This window comes from Hypanus sabinus, chromosome 25, assembly GCF_030144855.1.
Source record: "Hypanus sabinus isolate sHypSab1 chromosome 25, sHypSab1.hap1, whole genome shotgun sequence".
NCBI classification, from domain to species: Eukaryota; Metazoa; Chordata; class Chondrichthyes; order Myliobatiformes; family Dasyatidae; genus Hypanus; species Hypanus sabinus.
The window spans coordinates 28,300,954-28,316,135 of NC_082730.1; the positions used below are offsets into that span (position 1 = coordinate 28,300,954).

General features: G+C 39.5%; 1 protein-coding gene across 3 annotated transcripts in view; it reads left to right on the forward strand.

Moving 5' to 3' along the window:
- The window catches only part of LOC132381132 (semaphorin-3D-like), a 132,612-nt gene that overhangs the window by 68,530 nt on the left and 48,900 nt on the right, over positions 1–15,182 (forward strand). For all 3 annotated transcript variants that reach the window (XM_059950396.1, XM_059950395.1, XM_059950397.1), the window contains 2 exons: positions 257–376; positions 6,630–6,723. In XM_059950396.1, coding sequence (XP_059806379.1) covers positions 257–376; positions 6,630–6,723 — 214 coding nt within the window. The remainder of the gene's footprint in view (positions 1–256; positions 377–6,629; positions 6,724–15,182) is intronic.

Here is a 15,182-nt window from a genome sequence, read left to right on the forward strand (position 1 = left end):
GAAAATGTGAACCTTGGGAGGAAAAGAGAGAGAGAGGCACAAATAAGCTGGTCCTTAGTTATTCTTTTCAAATGATGCTTTTTGTAAGGAAAGTTAGTCTTTAGATGAACAAACTTACATTGCTTCTCGCTTTGTTTTCACGTTTAATACAGTAGCAATGTTTGCCTGCTTTTGTATGACCCACAATAGTAAGATTGTGTTGCTGCTTTGCTGCAAGACCATACATTCCTGTTCTTAATATTTATGTTACTATTAGGCAGAGTGTGCAAATTTCGTTCGAGTGCTGCACAACTTCAACAAGACGCATGTCTATGCCTGTGGCACGGGAGCTTTCCACCCTGCATGCGGATATATTGAACTCGGGCCCCCTGCACAGGTAATGCATTTTGACTCTGCTAAAGGTAATGGTCAACAGCTGTCACTTCAGTTATACCATATTCAAACTTTATAATCACCAGGGCACTCGAGTTCAAGTCTTTTAATGACTATAGCACTGCTGAGACCCGAGAAGCAGCCTGTTTTCATTATTTGAATTTACAATAACAAAGATTCACAATAAAACATCTTTTCATCACCAGCAACAGATTTCCCTTTGTCTTCCTGTACCTTTTCAAATGGGAACGATCAAATGTATTAATTAAGAAAAAGACTTTTTTACTCAAAGGTGTGCAACAGATATAATGTAGTTATGTATGCTGTAAAGTAATGCCTTCAGGATACAGAGAAGTTCTATTATCACCCTGCAAAATTATCTACCAGGAGATTCCCAGCATAAAATATCAACAGGGGAATCAATGCACCGACCAAGGCCCAGCAAGTTTGGATTCCAGCCAAATCTGTGGCACCACTACTACATTGCTGCAGAAGTTACAGCTGGAATGCATTGTGAGAGCTGGGGATTTTTGACTTCATATTGCTTTCTTTGTTATTTTTGTCTTTGTTCAGCCGCCTGGCATGCAACTGTACAAAATACAGTGGGACCGGATGAAGGGTCCCCGCTTGAAAGGGTCCACTCTTTATTCCTCTCCCTGAATGCTGTGTGACCTGCAGAATTCCTCCAGCGTTTTGAGTGTGTTACTCTGGATTTCCAGCATCTGCAGAATCTCTTGCGTTTACTATATAGGTGAAATCTTTTGAGAAACCAAGTCAACAAGGTCTTGCTTGCAACAAATAGCTTGCTGAGAAATCGAGGGAGAATTCTGTTCATCTAATATCAATGGGTATTTCACATTGGAGATTTTGTTATAATCTGAACATTGTTGGCGCAGAATCTTGGAATGCTGCCATAAGTTTATTAAAATTTCGGCCTTCATTTAACCCCCAAGTTGTACTGTAAGTTAGCAATGTGAACTGATAAAAGGCTGTTGCACTTTTGGACCAACTTGTTTGTTGTGCCACAGACTCAAATGCAACAGGCACTATTGAAGATTTCATTAATCATAATGAAGAACACTATTAGATGAGTGACTCCCAAAATCTGTTCAGTGTAGGAATAAATGTAAAGAACCACTTAACCTTTACAAGGGAATGTCCATGTAAGTGCAAGCCCTTGCAATTTATAATTCTGCCCACTGTTAGAGCTTCCAAAACTTTTTAGTCATATTGCTTTCATTTGCTTTCTGAAATAGTTATTACGGATTTTTTTTAAAATGCTATTGAAGGGAAGCATGTCGACAAGGAATATTGCATAAGGCTATTCCCCTGCTGATCAGCAGCTCCCTTTTATCATACAAACTCGTGAAGTCAAGATTTCCTGTGATCTTAACTGCTTACAGCAAGATTAGACTAATCTTGCTTTGAAGTAGTTGGAGGAGCTTCTTACCAGTGCTAACTTCACGTTGTAACATGTTGTCTCCCACATTGTTTAATTTTCCCGTATTGGCGTCCCATTTCCTCTTTCATAACATACAATATTCTTGCCACTTGTGAAACAGTGACTCACAGGGGATGCATAAATTAACAAAGGCGATAAAATATTAAACACTCAAGTTAATATCCAGAGCTGGGGATAAGCAATTTTATGTTATTAATTGTTTCATTAGCATGAAGTTATTGACTCTGATTGTATCTGTAAACGTAAGAATGTAGCGGCAGAATTTCATTCTCTGAGCTGCTCCATTATTCTTCAAGATCATTTACCTCAGAACCACTTACATAGACAAACACACATCCCTTTATTTCCTTGTCGGAACTGTTCACAATTGTTTTTATTGGAGATCTAAAAGAATTCTTATTATAAGAGCATAAAATAAGGAGCAGAATCAGGCCATTTGACCCATTGAGTCTACTCTGCCATTCATCATGGCTGACCGAGCTTTCCTCTCAGCCCCAGTCTCTTGCCTTCTCCCCATCTTCGTTCATTCCCTGACCAATCAAGAACCTATCACCTCTGCCTTCAATATATATGAAGACTTGGCCTCCACAGCTGCCTGCGGCAAAGAATTCCGCAGATTCACCACTCTCTGGCTAAAGAAATTCCTTCTTATTTCTGTTCTAAAATGACACCCCTCTATTCTGAGACTGTGTTCTCTGGTTTTGGACTCTTTTACCATAGGAAACAAGCTTGCCGCATCCACTCTATCAAAGCCTTTCAGCATTGGATAGGTTTCAATGAGATCTCCCCTTATTCCTCTGAATTCCAGTGAATGCAGGCCCAGACCCATCCAACACTTTTCATATGACAAGGTATTCGATCCTGGAATCATTTTCGTGAAGCTCCTTTGAACCCTCTCCAGTTTCAGCACATCCTTTCCAAGATAAGGGGTCAAAGCTGCTCACAATACTCCAAGTGAGGCCTCACAAGTGCTTTACAGAGTTTCAACATTACATCCTTGGTATTAATATTCTAGTCCTCTTGAAGTGAATACTAACATCACCTTTGACTTCCTTACTACAGACTCAACCTGCAAGTTAACCTTTAGGGAATCCTGCACAAAGACTCCCAAGTCACCTTTGCACCTCAGTTTTTTTTGTATTTTTTTTCTCCATTTAGAAAAGTCAACCTTGACATTTCTTCTACCAAAGGGCATGACTATACAGTTCTTGAAGCTATATTACACATGCTATTTCTTTGCCCATTTGTCTAATCTGTCTAAGTCCTTCAGTAGCCTCTCTACTTCCTCAAAACTACCTGCTCCCTCCGCCTATCTTCTTATTGTCCACAAACTTTGCAAAAAAGCCATAAATTCCATCATCCAGATCTTTGACATATAATGTACGAAGAATCGGTCCCAAAACAGACCCCTGTGGTCCACTACTCACCACCGGTAGCCTACCAGAAAAGACTCCCTTTATTCCTGCTCTGCCTCCTACCAATCAGCCACTGCTTTATCCATGCTAGAGTCTTTCCTGTAATACCATGGGCTCGTAGCTTGTTAAGCAGCCTAATGTGCAGCACCTTGTCAAAGGCTTTTTGACAATCCAAGTGCACAATATCAACCAATTCTCCTTTGTCTATCCTGCTTGTTGTTTCTTCAAAGAATTCCAATTGAGTTATTAGGCAAGGTTTTCCCTTGAGGAAACCATGCTGACTACAGCCTATTTTATCATGTGCCTCCAAGTACTCTGAGACCTCATCCTTGATAATCAACTCCAACATCTTCCCAATCACTGAGGTCAGACTAACTGGCCTCTAGTTTCCTTTCTTCTGCCTTTCTCCCTTCTTGAAGAGTGGAGTGACATTTGTAATTTTCCATTCCTTCAGAACCATTCCAGAACCTCATGAAAGATAGTTACTAATGCGTCCACAATCTCTTCAGCCACTGCTTTCCGAACCCTGGAGTGCACACCATCTGGTCCGGATGACTTATCTACCTTCAGGCTTTTCAGTTTTCCAAGAACCTTCTCTCTAGTAATGGTAACTTCACATACTTCATGACCCCTGACACCTGGAACTTGCACCATACTGCTAGTGTCTTCCACAGTGAAGTAAGATGCAAAATACACTTATTCAGTCTGTCTGCCATTTCCTTGTCCCCATTACTACCTCTCCAGCATTGTTTTCCAATGGTCCAATAAGCAATTTCACCTCTCTTTTACACTTTATGTATATGAAGGAACTTTTAGTATTATCTTTAATATTATTGGCTAGTTTACTTTTATATTCCATCTTTACCTTATTAATGACATAATTAGTTGCCTTCTGTTCATTTTTAAAAGTTTCCCAACGCTCTAACTTCCCACTAATTTTCCTCTATTATAGGCCCTCTCTTTGGCCTTAATGTTGGCTTTGATTTCTCCTGTTAGCCACGGTTGTATCATCTTTCCTTTAGAATACTTCTTCCTCATTGGGATGTACATACCCCTTGCCTTCTGAATTGCTTCCAGAAATTCCAGCCATTACTGCTTTGCCATCATCCCTGTCTTTGTTCTTTTCCAATCAATTCTGGCCAACTCCTCTGTCATGCTTCTGTAATTCCCTTTGCTCCACTGTATTACTGATACATCTGACTTTAGCTTCTCTTGCTCAAATTTCAGGGTGAATTCGATCATTTTATGATCACTTGCCCCTAAGGCTTCTTTTACCTTAAGGTCTTGACTCAATTCCAGTTCATTGCACAACATCCAATCCAGAATAGGTGATCCCCTAGTGGGCTCAACCATGAGCTGCTCTAAAAAAGCCATTTCAAAGGCACTCTAGAAATTCCCCCTCCTGTAATCCAGAACCAACCTGAGTTTCCCAATCTACCTGCCTGTTGAAATCCCCCCCCCCCCATGACTACTGTAACATTGCCCTTTCAGCATGCATTTTTTATCTCCCCTTGTAATTTGTAGACAACATCCTTACTATTGTTAAGGGATCTGCACACAACTCCCAACAGGATCTTTTTACCTTTGCAGTTTCTTAGCTCCATCCATAAAGATTCAACACCCTCTGACCCAATGTCACCTCTTTCAAATGATTTGATTTCATATTTTACCAACAGAGCATGCCGTCCCCTTGGCCTTCCTACCTGCCCTTTCAATACAACATGTATATGGACAGTAAGCTCCCAGCTATAGTCTTTTTTTTTTAGCAACAATTCAGTGATGCACACCTGCCAAACTGCAACTGTGCTTCAAGTTTGTCTACCTTATTTCATAAACTGCATGCATTCAAATATAACACCTTCAGTCCTGTATTCAACCTTTTCGATTTTGCCCTTTGTAACTCATCTTGTTGACTGCAATTTTGCCCTATCAGCAGCCTCTCTTCACTACCCATTTCCTCTGTTTGTAAACCAGCTTTTCTCCAATATACGTTCTTAAGTGGCTATCTGCAGGCTTCAGTTCAGTATCTTTGAAATGCTGTTCAAACTCATTTTGTGGGATGACCGAAGCAGCTGAGCCAGTGTCCAGTTCCGTGGTGGCATAATGACATGTGTCATTCATGCATTTCTTACATTTAACCCATACTTAATTATGTAAATAAGCAAAGAATGCTTAATCAAACAATATATTTACAATATTACTCTAATATTACTGAAATATTGAATATACCACACCCTCCTCCCTTCTCAAGAGTGGAGTGACATTTGCTATATTCCAGTCTTCTGGAACCGTTCCAGAATCAGATGATCATTGAAAGATCATTGCTAATGCCTCCACAGTCTCTTCAGCTGCCTTTTTCAGAACTCTGGGTTGTAGTCCATCTGGTCCAGGTGACGTCAGAACTTTCAGCTTCCCAAGAACATTCTACTTTGGAACAGCAACTACACTCACTTCTATGTCCACCCCAACACTCTCAACATAAGGTGTCGACTGTTAATCCCCCTTCATTGATGCTGCCCGACCTGCTGAGTTCCTCCAACATTTAGTTAGTTGCAAGGGAATAGATTTGAGTTGAGTTGGTTAGCTTCCTGTTGTGATGTGCTACATGGGAACTTTCAGGTTTTACAGACAGTCAATTGCATAACGTCAAGCTTCCTTCAACTGATGTTTCTTTAGTCTTGAGTGGTCAGCAGTTAGAGTGCCAGATGCTTATCTTCGTGTATCATCAGTATTTACATACATTTTACCTGGCTCCAATTATTCTTCTCAATTTTTCAAAGTTATTTTTCTCAACCTGACAAAATTTGTGAAATGTTACTTTTGCCAACCTTCATATCAAGGTGGCATAATTAATGTGATTTATGCAAAAAGCGATAGGAAGTCATGCGTGGAGTTTGTTTCTGAACCTCAAAAGACATAATAATGTATACCATGAATTGAAACATTTCACCATTTAGACTGCTGCCTATTAAGTCAGTCCTTGGATGGGTTTCAACTAATACATTTCCTGTTACTCACTTTGTCAGCTATGCAATATTAGTGTCAGGAAACAAAAAATGTTGCATGATGAAATTTAAAGAATATACTATATAATAGGTGATGAGTTGGTGAATTATCATAACTGTTATTGGCTATGAAATTGATTAATATTGTAGTTAAAAAGCCTGCCTCTGAACACCTATTTCTATTAACTAGCTAGCCTTAAAATAAGCTGACATGTTACTCTTCCCTTATAACTGTTATTCATGCATTTTCTAACTCCAAATCCAATTCCTAGCATAAAGTATGTTGTAATACTACATTGTACAAGCAGGAAGAGATTGAAATATTGACTATTAGTTTTTAGTTAATTCTGATCTCTATTTTCACTTCACTGACAGGAGCTTTCGTTGAAGTTTGACCTAAAAACACTGGAATCTGGAAGACTGAAATGTCCTTATGACCCCAGCCAACCTTTCACATCAGCCCTCATTGGTAAGCCATGTTGCAGATGTGAATAATTAATGAGCACATGAAAGAATCGATGAACTGATTGGCCCAACAATTAACGTGTGCAGATAACTGGTAGCTTTTGAAAATTACATGCTTCAGATATTATGCAAAATTAAATTACATTTTGAAAACTATTACATGGATGTTCCACACAAAGGATAGTGGTGGCACAGTAGTGTAGCTCATAGCGTAGTTGTTTCATAGTGCCCACAGTCACCGATAGGGGTTCGATTCCCGCTGACGTCTTGTAAGGGAATTGTACATTCTCCTCATGATCGCATGGACTTCCTCCAGGTGCTCCAGTGTCCTTCCACATTGCAAAGAAGTATGGTTGGGGTTAGGCAGCTGTGGGCATGCTGCGTTGGTACTGGAAGCATGGCAACATTCACAGGCTGCCCTCAGTATAATCTTTGGACTGTGGTGGTGGTTGAATTAAAACAATGCAGTTCACTGTATGTTTCAATGTTTCGATGCACGTGTTACAAATAAAGCTAAACTAATCTAATCAAAACTGACCTCTTACATCATGATAATGGACACTTTAGATTATTTCCATCTACAGGTCCACAGACATCTGCTTGTATCTTTTCATATCTTCTCAACCTCTGAGACAGCATAATATTCAGCCACTTGCAGTGGAGTGTCTAACAGACTGAATGCTACATTACAGAACGAAGTCCCAATGCTAAATATCAGCTCAAGGTAATTTATCATACATTTGCCATAAGGGCAGGACAACACGTGGCTCTAATTAGTCGTATACGATGACCACAGTTGAACCTTGTTTAATCTTTTCACCTCACATATGAACTGTGTTTCCCTGTAAAGCTATGTCATTAATTATTGCAGTGCATTAAAGTAATTGTTTTGTAACACTCAGAATTGAAAAAAATGCACAAGGGGGATGTTAACGTTTCTAACATACTTCTTCTGAATCACTGTGAATTCCCCATTGAGCTATCTGATAAGTTATTATGTTTTCTTATACTCTCATAGCATACCTTTTATGCTAGTAGCAATATCAAACTGGTTTCAAGTTCCTGCTCAATTGCACCATTTATTTTAGTGATTTTCCCCCAGTTTGTGTAATCAGCACAAAAATCAGTAAAATTTTGAACACAAGTTCCATTCAGTGATATTTGCTCAAATTGCCACCATTTCTGCTAACTAGTTTTCTGCTGGAAGTAGGTTTTAATTACAAAAGCACCTTGGGCTCAGGGTGAATATACCATTGTTGGATGTTTCTGCTAATTGTGTACCCTTACAGACCCTCAAAGAAGCTTCAGGATTGAGCTGGAACGTCTGAATTGTATACCTACTGTCCTTTGATAGGCTTCAAAGGACTTCCCTTTAGGTCCATTTATCAATGTATCCCAAAGTGACCAGAAAATAATTCAGCATATCTTTAAAATGTCATCTTCAGTAAATTAAATTTGGATGGTGGATTGACAGTGAGTTAACATGCTTAAGTCATGAAAACTTACCTCTCTTAAAATATCACATAATCTTTTTGCACTATTTATTTTACTTAATTTGTTTACACATATTTATTATTGCAATTTTAGTGTTTTTTATGTACTGCACTGCTGTTGCAAAACAACAAATTTCAAGACAAATGTCAGTAATATTAGATGTGATTCTGATTATATTTTGTGAAGCAGATAATTTCTTTTCAAAATGATGCCTGATTATTCTGGATCATGAAAGGTCTTGCATTTGGTATTAATCAAATGAATTTGACTGGAAATGTACAGGAAAATGAACCACTTTTCGTAGCAGACTAAATTTTGGACATAGTTTGCATGCATACAAGACAGAAATACAATTCTGCTGTCTTTTCCATTGATTTTTGTTTAAGGCAGGGTTTACCAAAATTTTTATATCATGGACCTCTACCATTAATCCAGGGTCTGTGGAACCCCTGGTTTAAGGGATAGTATATGGCATAGAAATTCCTTTAGGTGATTCCCCTATATTAAACTCTGAATGTTTGTAACATTATTTGTAAAGCAGTTCTTTGCCTACATTATTTAATGTTGAAATTCACTTCTTTCATTTCATCATTAAGAGTCAGCCAGGAAAAGTTAGTTGAAGGCATTTAAAATAGGACTGTAAGCACCACAAGCCTGATAAACCTTGGTGAGTCAAAACATACGATTTCCATTTCAAATAAAGCTGGGTAATTGTACATCTTGACGTGCATAGATCTCCTTGGATCCAGATGGACTTCAAGAAAGCATGTGGCTAAAATGGGAAGGAAATTCCTCACGGGAAAGAAACAAATAATTGAAACCTTCTGTCCGTGGGTTTGAGCTTTATTAATTCTGGGAGCAAAGGGATAAAGAAATCTGTGAAACGTCTGCTAATGGCATGGTGGTGGATTCATTGGAACTGGGCAGCAGATTTCTGCTTGCAGAGCTCCACGTTCCAGTTCTAAAGTGAGAATAGATTTCTGTGTTGTGTTTTTGGACTCTCGTCCCACTGCATGCTGCTGCAGTTAATGAGTTTTTGGCCAGCATTTTGATGGATTGTCACCTTGCTCCTTGAACCTAACAGTTTCCTGCCAGTAATGGAAATAACTTAACTAAGTGAATAGATTCGCTATCATTCTGCACCTACCATCTCACTCAAGTGGCCCATTCTTCATGTGTGTAACCTGGTCATTTTGTCAGCTGGTTATTTAATTGTGTGTGAAGAGGGTGGATATCACAACCAAGCCTGCTTTTTGTCACAGATTTACAACAATCAGCGGTCTCCTTTTATATCGTGCCGTTAATATTGTAAAATGCCTCGGGGAGCTTCCCAGGAGCAATAATCAAGCAAAATCCGACACCAAGTCACACAAACGTATTAGGGCATGTGATCAAATGCTGTGTCAATGAGCTGTATCTGTAGAAAATCCTAAATGACAGAAGAGGAACTGAGAGACAACAAAGCTCGGGGAATGAATTGCACTTCTTAGTGTCCGGAGGTAGTTGAAGGAAGAATTGCAATAATTCAGTGTTCAAGTTCCTTTGAGGAAGAGTGCAGCTTAACAGAAGGCTTTTTGCCACACTTCACCACATTGACTATTTTATCTAATTTCTCCCACTTCAAGATGAGAAACAGCAAAGATTTTACTATCTGTATTTCCAAGCTATTTATCAGGTGTCAAACAAAATTTAACACTGGATTGCAGAAGGATGACATAAGATATTCTGCACAGGAGCACTCCATACATCCCAGGCACAATAATGATTATGTTCTATTTGTGCCTCCTGTCTGTCTGAATCTGAATCAGCCAGTACATCCCGCAACTCCCCTGTCATTCATGTCTTTGTTCACCTTCTTCTTAACTGTGTCTATGTTGCTCCTTTCAACCATCAGCAATGTTACAGCAAGTTCTACAACTCAGGCCCCTTCGAGTATAAAAGTTTCTTCTGAATCCCCTTCTGGGATTTCTTGGTGACTATCTTAAACTGTGATCTCTAATATCCTGTTCCCCATGTAACCATCTTATCTCCAAACCGACTCTATCCAAACCTTTTGGCATTGACTTGGTTTTATTGTTGTTGTGTGTGCCAAGATACAACGAAATCTTGTTTTGCAATACTTTTTGTACAGATCAAGTCATTATACACAGCATTCAGCTAGAATAAGGTAAAGCAATATTAATGCAGAATAAAGTGTCAAAGCTATGAAAAAGTGCAGTGCAGGTAAGCGATAAAGTGCAAGATCACAATGAGGAGACGGTGAGGTCAAGAGCCCACTTTAATGTACTCAAGGACTGTTCAAAAGTCTGATAACTATAAGATAGAAGTTGTCCATAAGCTTGGTGGTAGGTGCTTTCAGGTTTTTGCATTTTCTGCTCAATAGTAGAGGAGAGAACAGAAAATTTCCAGGGTGAGTGAGGTCTTTGATTAGGCTGGCTCCTTCACTGAGGTAGTGAAAAGTATAGACCGAGTCCACAAAGGAAAGGCTGGTCCACAACTCTCTTCAGTTTCTTGCATCCATATGAAGAACAGTTACCATACCATTATGAATCCAGACAGAACGCTTTCTATGGTGATCTATATTAGTTTATCCCTCCGCGTTATGTTCATTAATAATATGGTTGTCATACCTGTACACACTGTAAACAAACCAGTTTCAGTTCAAGTTTAACTTAAATTCATTTATTTTCAGTGCCATTCAACTGGAACTAAACCTCAGTGTCTGGCATGGTTTTTTTTTTACTGCTTAACCTGTGGTGAATCTGTGTTTTATTATTTATTTATTGAGATACAGTGTGAAATAGGCCCTTCTGGCACTTCGAGCCCCATTGCCCTGCAACCCCTAATTTAACACTAGCCTAATTATGAGATAATTTACAATGACCAACTAACCTACCAACCGATACATCTTTGGATTGAGTGAGGAAGCTGGAGCACCGAAAGGAAACCCACATGGTCATGAAGTGAACGTGCAAACTCCTTAAAGTTTTAGACCATAGGATGGAGCAGAATTAGACCATTTGGCCCATCGAATCTGCTCCGTCATTTCATTATGGCAGATCCAATTTTCCTCTCAGCCGCAAACTCTTGCCTTGTCCCTGTATCCCTTCATGCCCTGACCAATCAAGAATCTATCAGCCTCTGCCTTAAATATACATAAAGATTTGACCTCCATAGCTGCCTGTGGCAAAGAATTCCACAGATCCACCGCTCTCTAGCTGAAGACATTCCTCCTCATCTTTGTTCTGAAAGGACATCCTTCAATTCCAAGTCTCAATTCCAAGTCTGTGTCCTCTGGTCTTGGATTCATCCACAATAGGAAACATTCTCTCCATATCCACCCTATCAAGGCCTTTCACTATTCAACAGGTTTCAATCAGGTCACCTCTCATTCCTCTGAATTCCAGCAAATACAGGCCCAGAGCCATCAATGCTCTTCATACAACAAGCCATACAACTCTAGAATCATTTCTGTGTACCTTCTTTGAACCCTCTCTAGTTTCAACACATCCTTTCGAAGATAGGGGGCCCAAAACTGCTCACAATATTCTATTTGAGTCCTCATCGGTGTTTTATAAAGTCTCAGCATTACATCCTTTCTTTTCTATTTTAGTCCTCTTGAAATGAATGCTAACATTGCATTTGCCTTCCTCACAACAGATTCAACTAGCAAATTAACCTTTAGGGAATCCTGCTCAAGGAATCCCAAGTCCCTTTGTGCCTCGGTGTTTTTGTATTTTCTCTCCATTTAGACAACAGTCAGCTCTGTCATTTCTTGTACCTTGCACTTCCTGATTCTGTATTCCATCTGCCATTTTTTTGCCCATTCTCTTAATCTGTTAAAAGTCCTTCTGTAGTCAGTCTACTTCATCAAAACTACCTGCCCCTCCACCTATCTTCTTATTGTCTGCAAACTTTGCAAAAATCCACCATTTCCATTACGCAAAAGACTGACATATAACGTAAAAAGAATCGGTCCCAACACAGACCCCTCTGGAACACCACTAGTAACCAGGAAAGGCTCCCTTTATTCCCACTCTTTGCCTTCTGCCAATCAGCCACTGCAAATCCATGCTGGAATCTTCCCTGTATATTTCACCTTTTACCCTTAACCGATAATCTCTAGTTCCAGTCTCACCCAACCTAAGTAAGAGAAAAAAAAACCTGCTTGCATTTACGCTATCTGTACACCTCATAATTCTGTACATCTTAAAATACTTTCCATTCTTTTCACAAGATCTTGTTCCTCCACAACTTTAGGCTTTTAATCCTCAGATTTCGACACTTCTTTTGCACCTTCATCATTTTCTTTACCCTACTTTAGCGGGTCATGCCTCAACTCGCTAACCCCAGTCGCCAGATATCCGGCTCTGTATCGCTGTGCCTCTCTTTCTCTGCCCTCCTCATTTAACTTGCTCCTTTTAACAAGCTTTGGATTTCCTGTCATAATTTTACATAATACTGAGGAAGACTGCAACAAACAGCAAAGTATAACGTTCATAATCTTACTCAATGTACAAATAATGCTCAACACAAATGCAGTACGTGTAAAATGATGAATTCTGGTTGGAAGAAAGTGTCGGTCGTTCTTTACTTTGAAGATTCAAGTCTATGGAGATATAGAAATCAAGGGCAGTAATCATGAAATTGTGGGGGAACTTCTTCACTCGGGTAATGAGGGTGTGGAAAGAGCTTCCTGCAGAAGTGGTGGATGTGGATTCAATTTCAACACTTAAGAGAAGTTTGGATAAGTACATGGATGGGGGGGTGGGCGGTATGGAGGGTGTGGTCTAGGTGTAGGTTGATGGGATTAGGCAGTAAAATAGTTTGGCACAGACTAGATGGGCTGAAAGGCCCTTTTCTACGCCGTAGTGCTCTATGACTCCTTGACCCCGAAATGTGATGGAACTAGGAGGACAGAGAGCACTAGATCGATAGGTAGACAGGGCTTATTGTACAATTAGCAGATTGGGATGAGGTCAGGTTTGCAGAGAGTAAATGATAGGAGAACAATAGTGCTCACAGTTAAAGATAACAAAAGGATTGACAAGCTTCCTGCTACAAGATAGGTTGAGACAGCAAGGTGCAAAGATGGTGAAGAGGATATCGGGTCAGAAACAGCACTCTGGATCAGACAGATATTGAAAAGCCTGGTTCGGTGTCTCTTTATTTGAATTATCCAATTACCAACTGGAAGTTACTATAGAACCTGTCTCCACTGCTCTTATGCAATCAACGTCAACTGTCAAAAGTGGTTTCTTAACTTCCATTTTGTTATTCTGCAAATTTTCTTGAATCTTCGCCCCACGGTTACTAAATCTCCTGTCAAAAACAGTTTGATTTTCCCCGTCTGATTCACATGTGGGCTCACTTTCCAGCAGAAATTAAAAATTGAAGCACTGTCTGATTTTTCTCCCTTGGCGTCCCACCCCCACCAACTCAGAAGAATTTGCCAATTATAGCACCCCTGCAGCTGAGATCAATTAACCAAACACAGTTAAGGGACTGAACCAGTTAATTTTCTCATCTGTGTGGTTCATTTCTACAAAGGTTATGCACTTGCTAACTGAGCCAAAGGTGAAGTGGGTACACACACATTTTTATTTCATAAGGAATATATACAATATAGTTATATATGTTTTTGTACATACAGGAGGTAAGCCCTTTGATTTTAATAGAACCACCCTTGCTCCCAGTTCACATGAAAGAGCGTTACCAGCAACACAACCTCCAGACTGCGGCTCCATCTTTGACCCCCATAGTGAGAATAGTTGTATTCACACCTGGTAATGGTTAACAAGCAATATGCTAATTGCAATGTAAACCATAACTGACACCTTTTTTTTATTGCCATACGAATTTAATCTTGGTTTGATATATTTGTAGAATTTGACAGACTGACTCTGGTATCCATAATAATTCCTCATACAACTATAATACAATTCACATTGTAGCAGATAGAGTGAACAGCATGTATGATATATGAGTGATAGTGTTTGCTGCTTAAGTGATCCAGAAACACAGGCTAATGATCTGGTGACTTGAGTTCAAGTCCTGTTAGATGGGGAATTTAAATTCATTTTACTAAATCAGCAAACAATTCAACATGGTGGCCATTGGCCTTCTGTTGTGTTATTAAAAACCTGTTTGATTTGCTGTTGTGTTTTTGGGAAATTGGCCCTACAATAAGCAATATCTGGCTGCAGACCCACTACAGTGAAGTATTACTTTTATTTCTCATCGACCTGTCACCTTCCAGCTTCTTACTCTTGTCCTCGTCCTCCCCACACACCTTCCTTCCCCCTCACCTGTTTTCACCTATCACATGCTGACTTGTACTCCTTTCCCTCCCTCCACCTTCTTATTCCAACTTCCTCCCCCTTCCTTTCCCATACTGAAGAAGCATCTTGGCCTGAAATGTCGACTGGTGATTCCCCTCCTCAGATTAGCTGAGATCCTCCAGCAATTTCTGTGTGTTACTTTCAACTTGTCTGAACCAGCCTTGGAAAGCACTTCATTTAAGGGAAATCAGGGAAGTCAATAAATACTGAATTTTTTCATGACACCACCAAGTATAAAGAAAATAAAAGCCCAATAAAGACTGATTAGATCTGTAAAATTATTGGAATTTCATTTATTGGTTTAATTGGATTTCCCACAATTCCATTCCTATTTCAGTTTGGCAGCAGAACTACAAATATTCGCTAGGTCTGAAGTAGAAAAATATAAAAGCTTTTGCAGCTCTGCCAGAGAATCCACCCACTGTTAGAACACTAATCCTTTAATGTTTATATGATGAACAATAACAGGTCAATGCTCAAGCTTTCTAGAATGATTTTCTAAACCAAATATTTCTTTAAGATTAATATGTCGACGAAACTTCTTGAATGCCAGACATTGATTCAGGGTGGAGTTTGTTAGATAACCTTTGAGGTTTTCCACAATCCCACAAGCCATTTTTAAAAAATT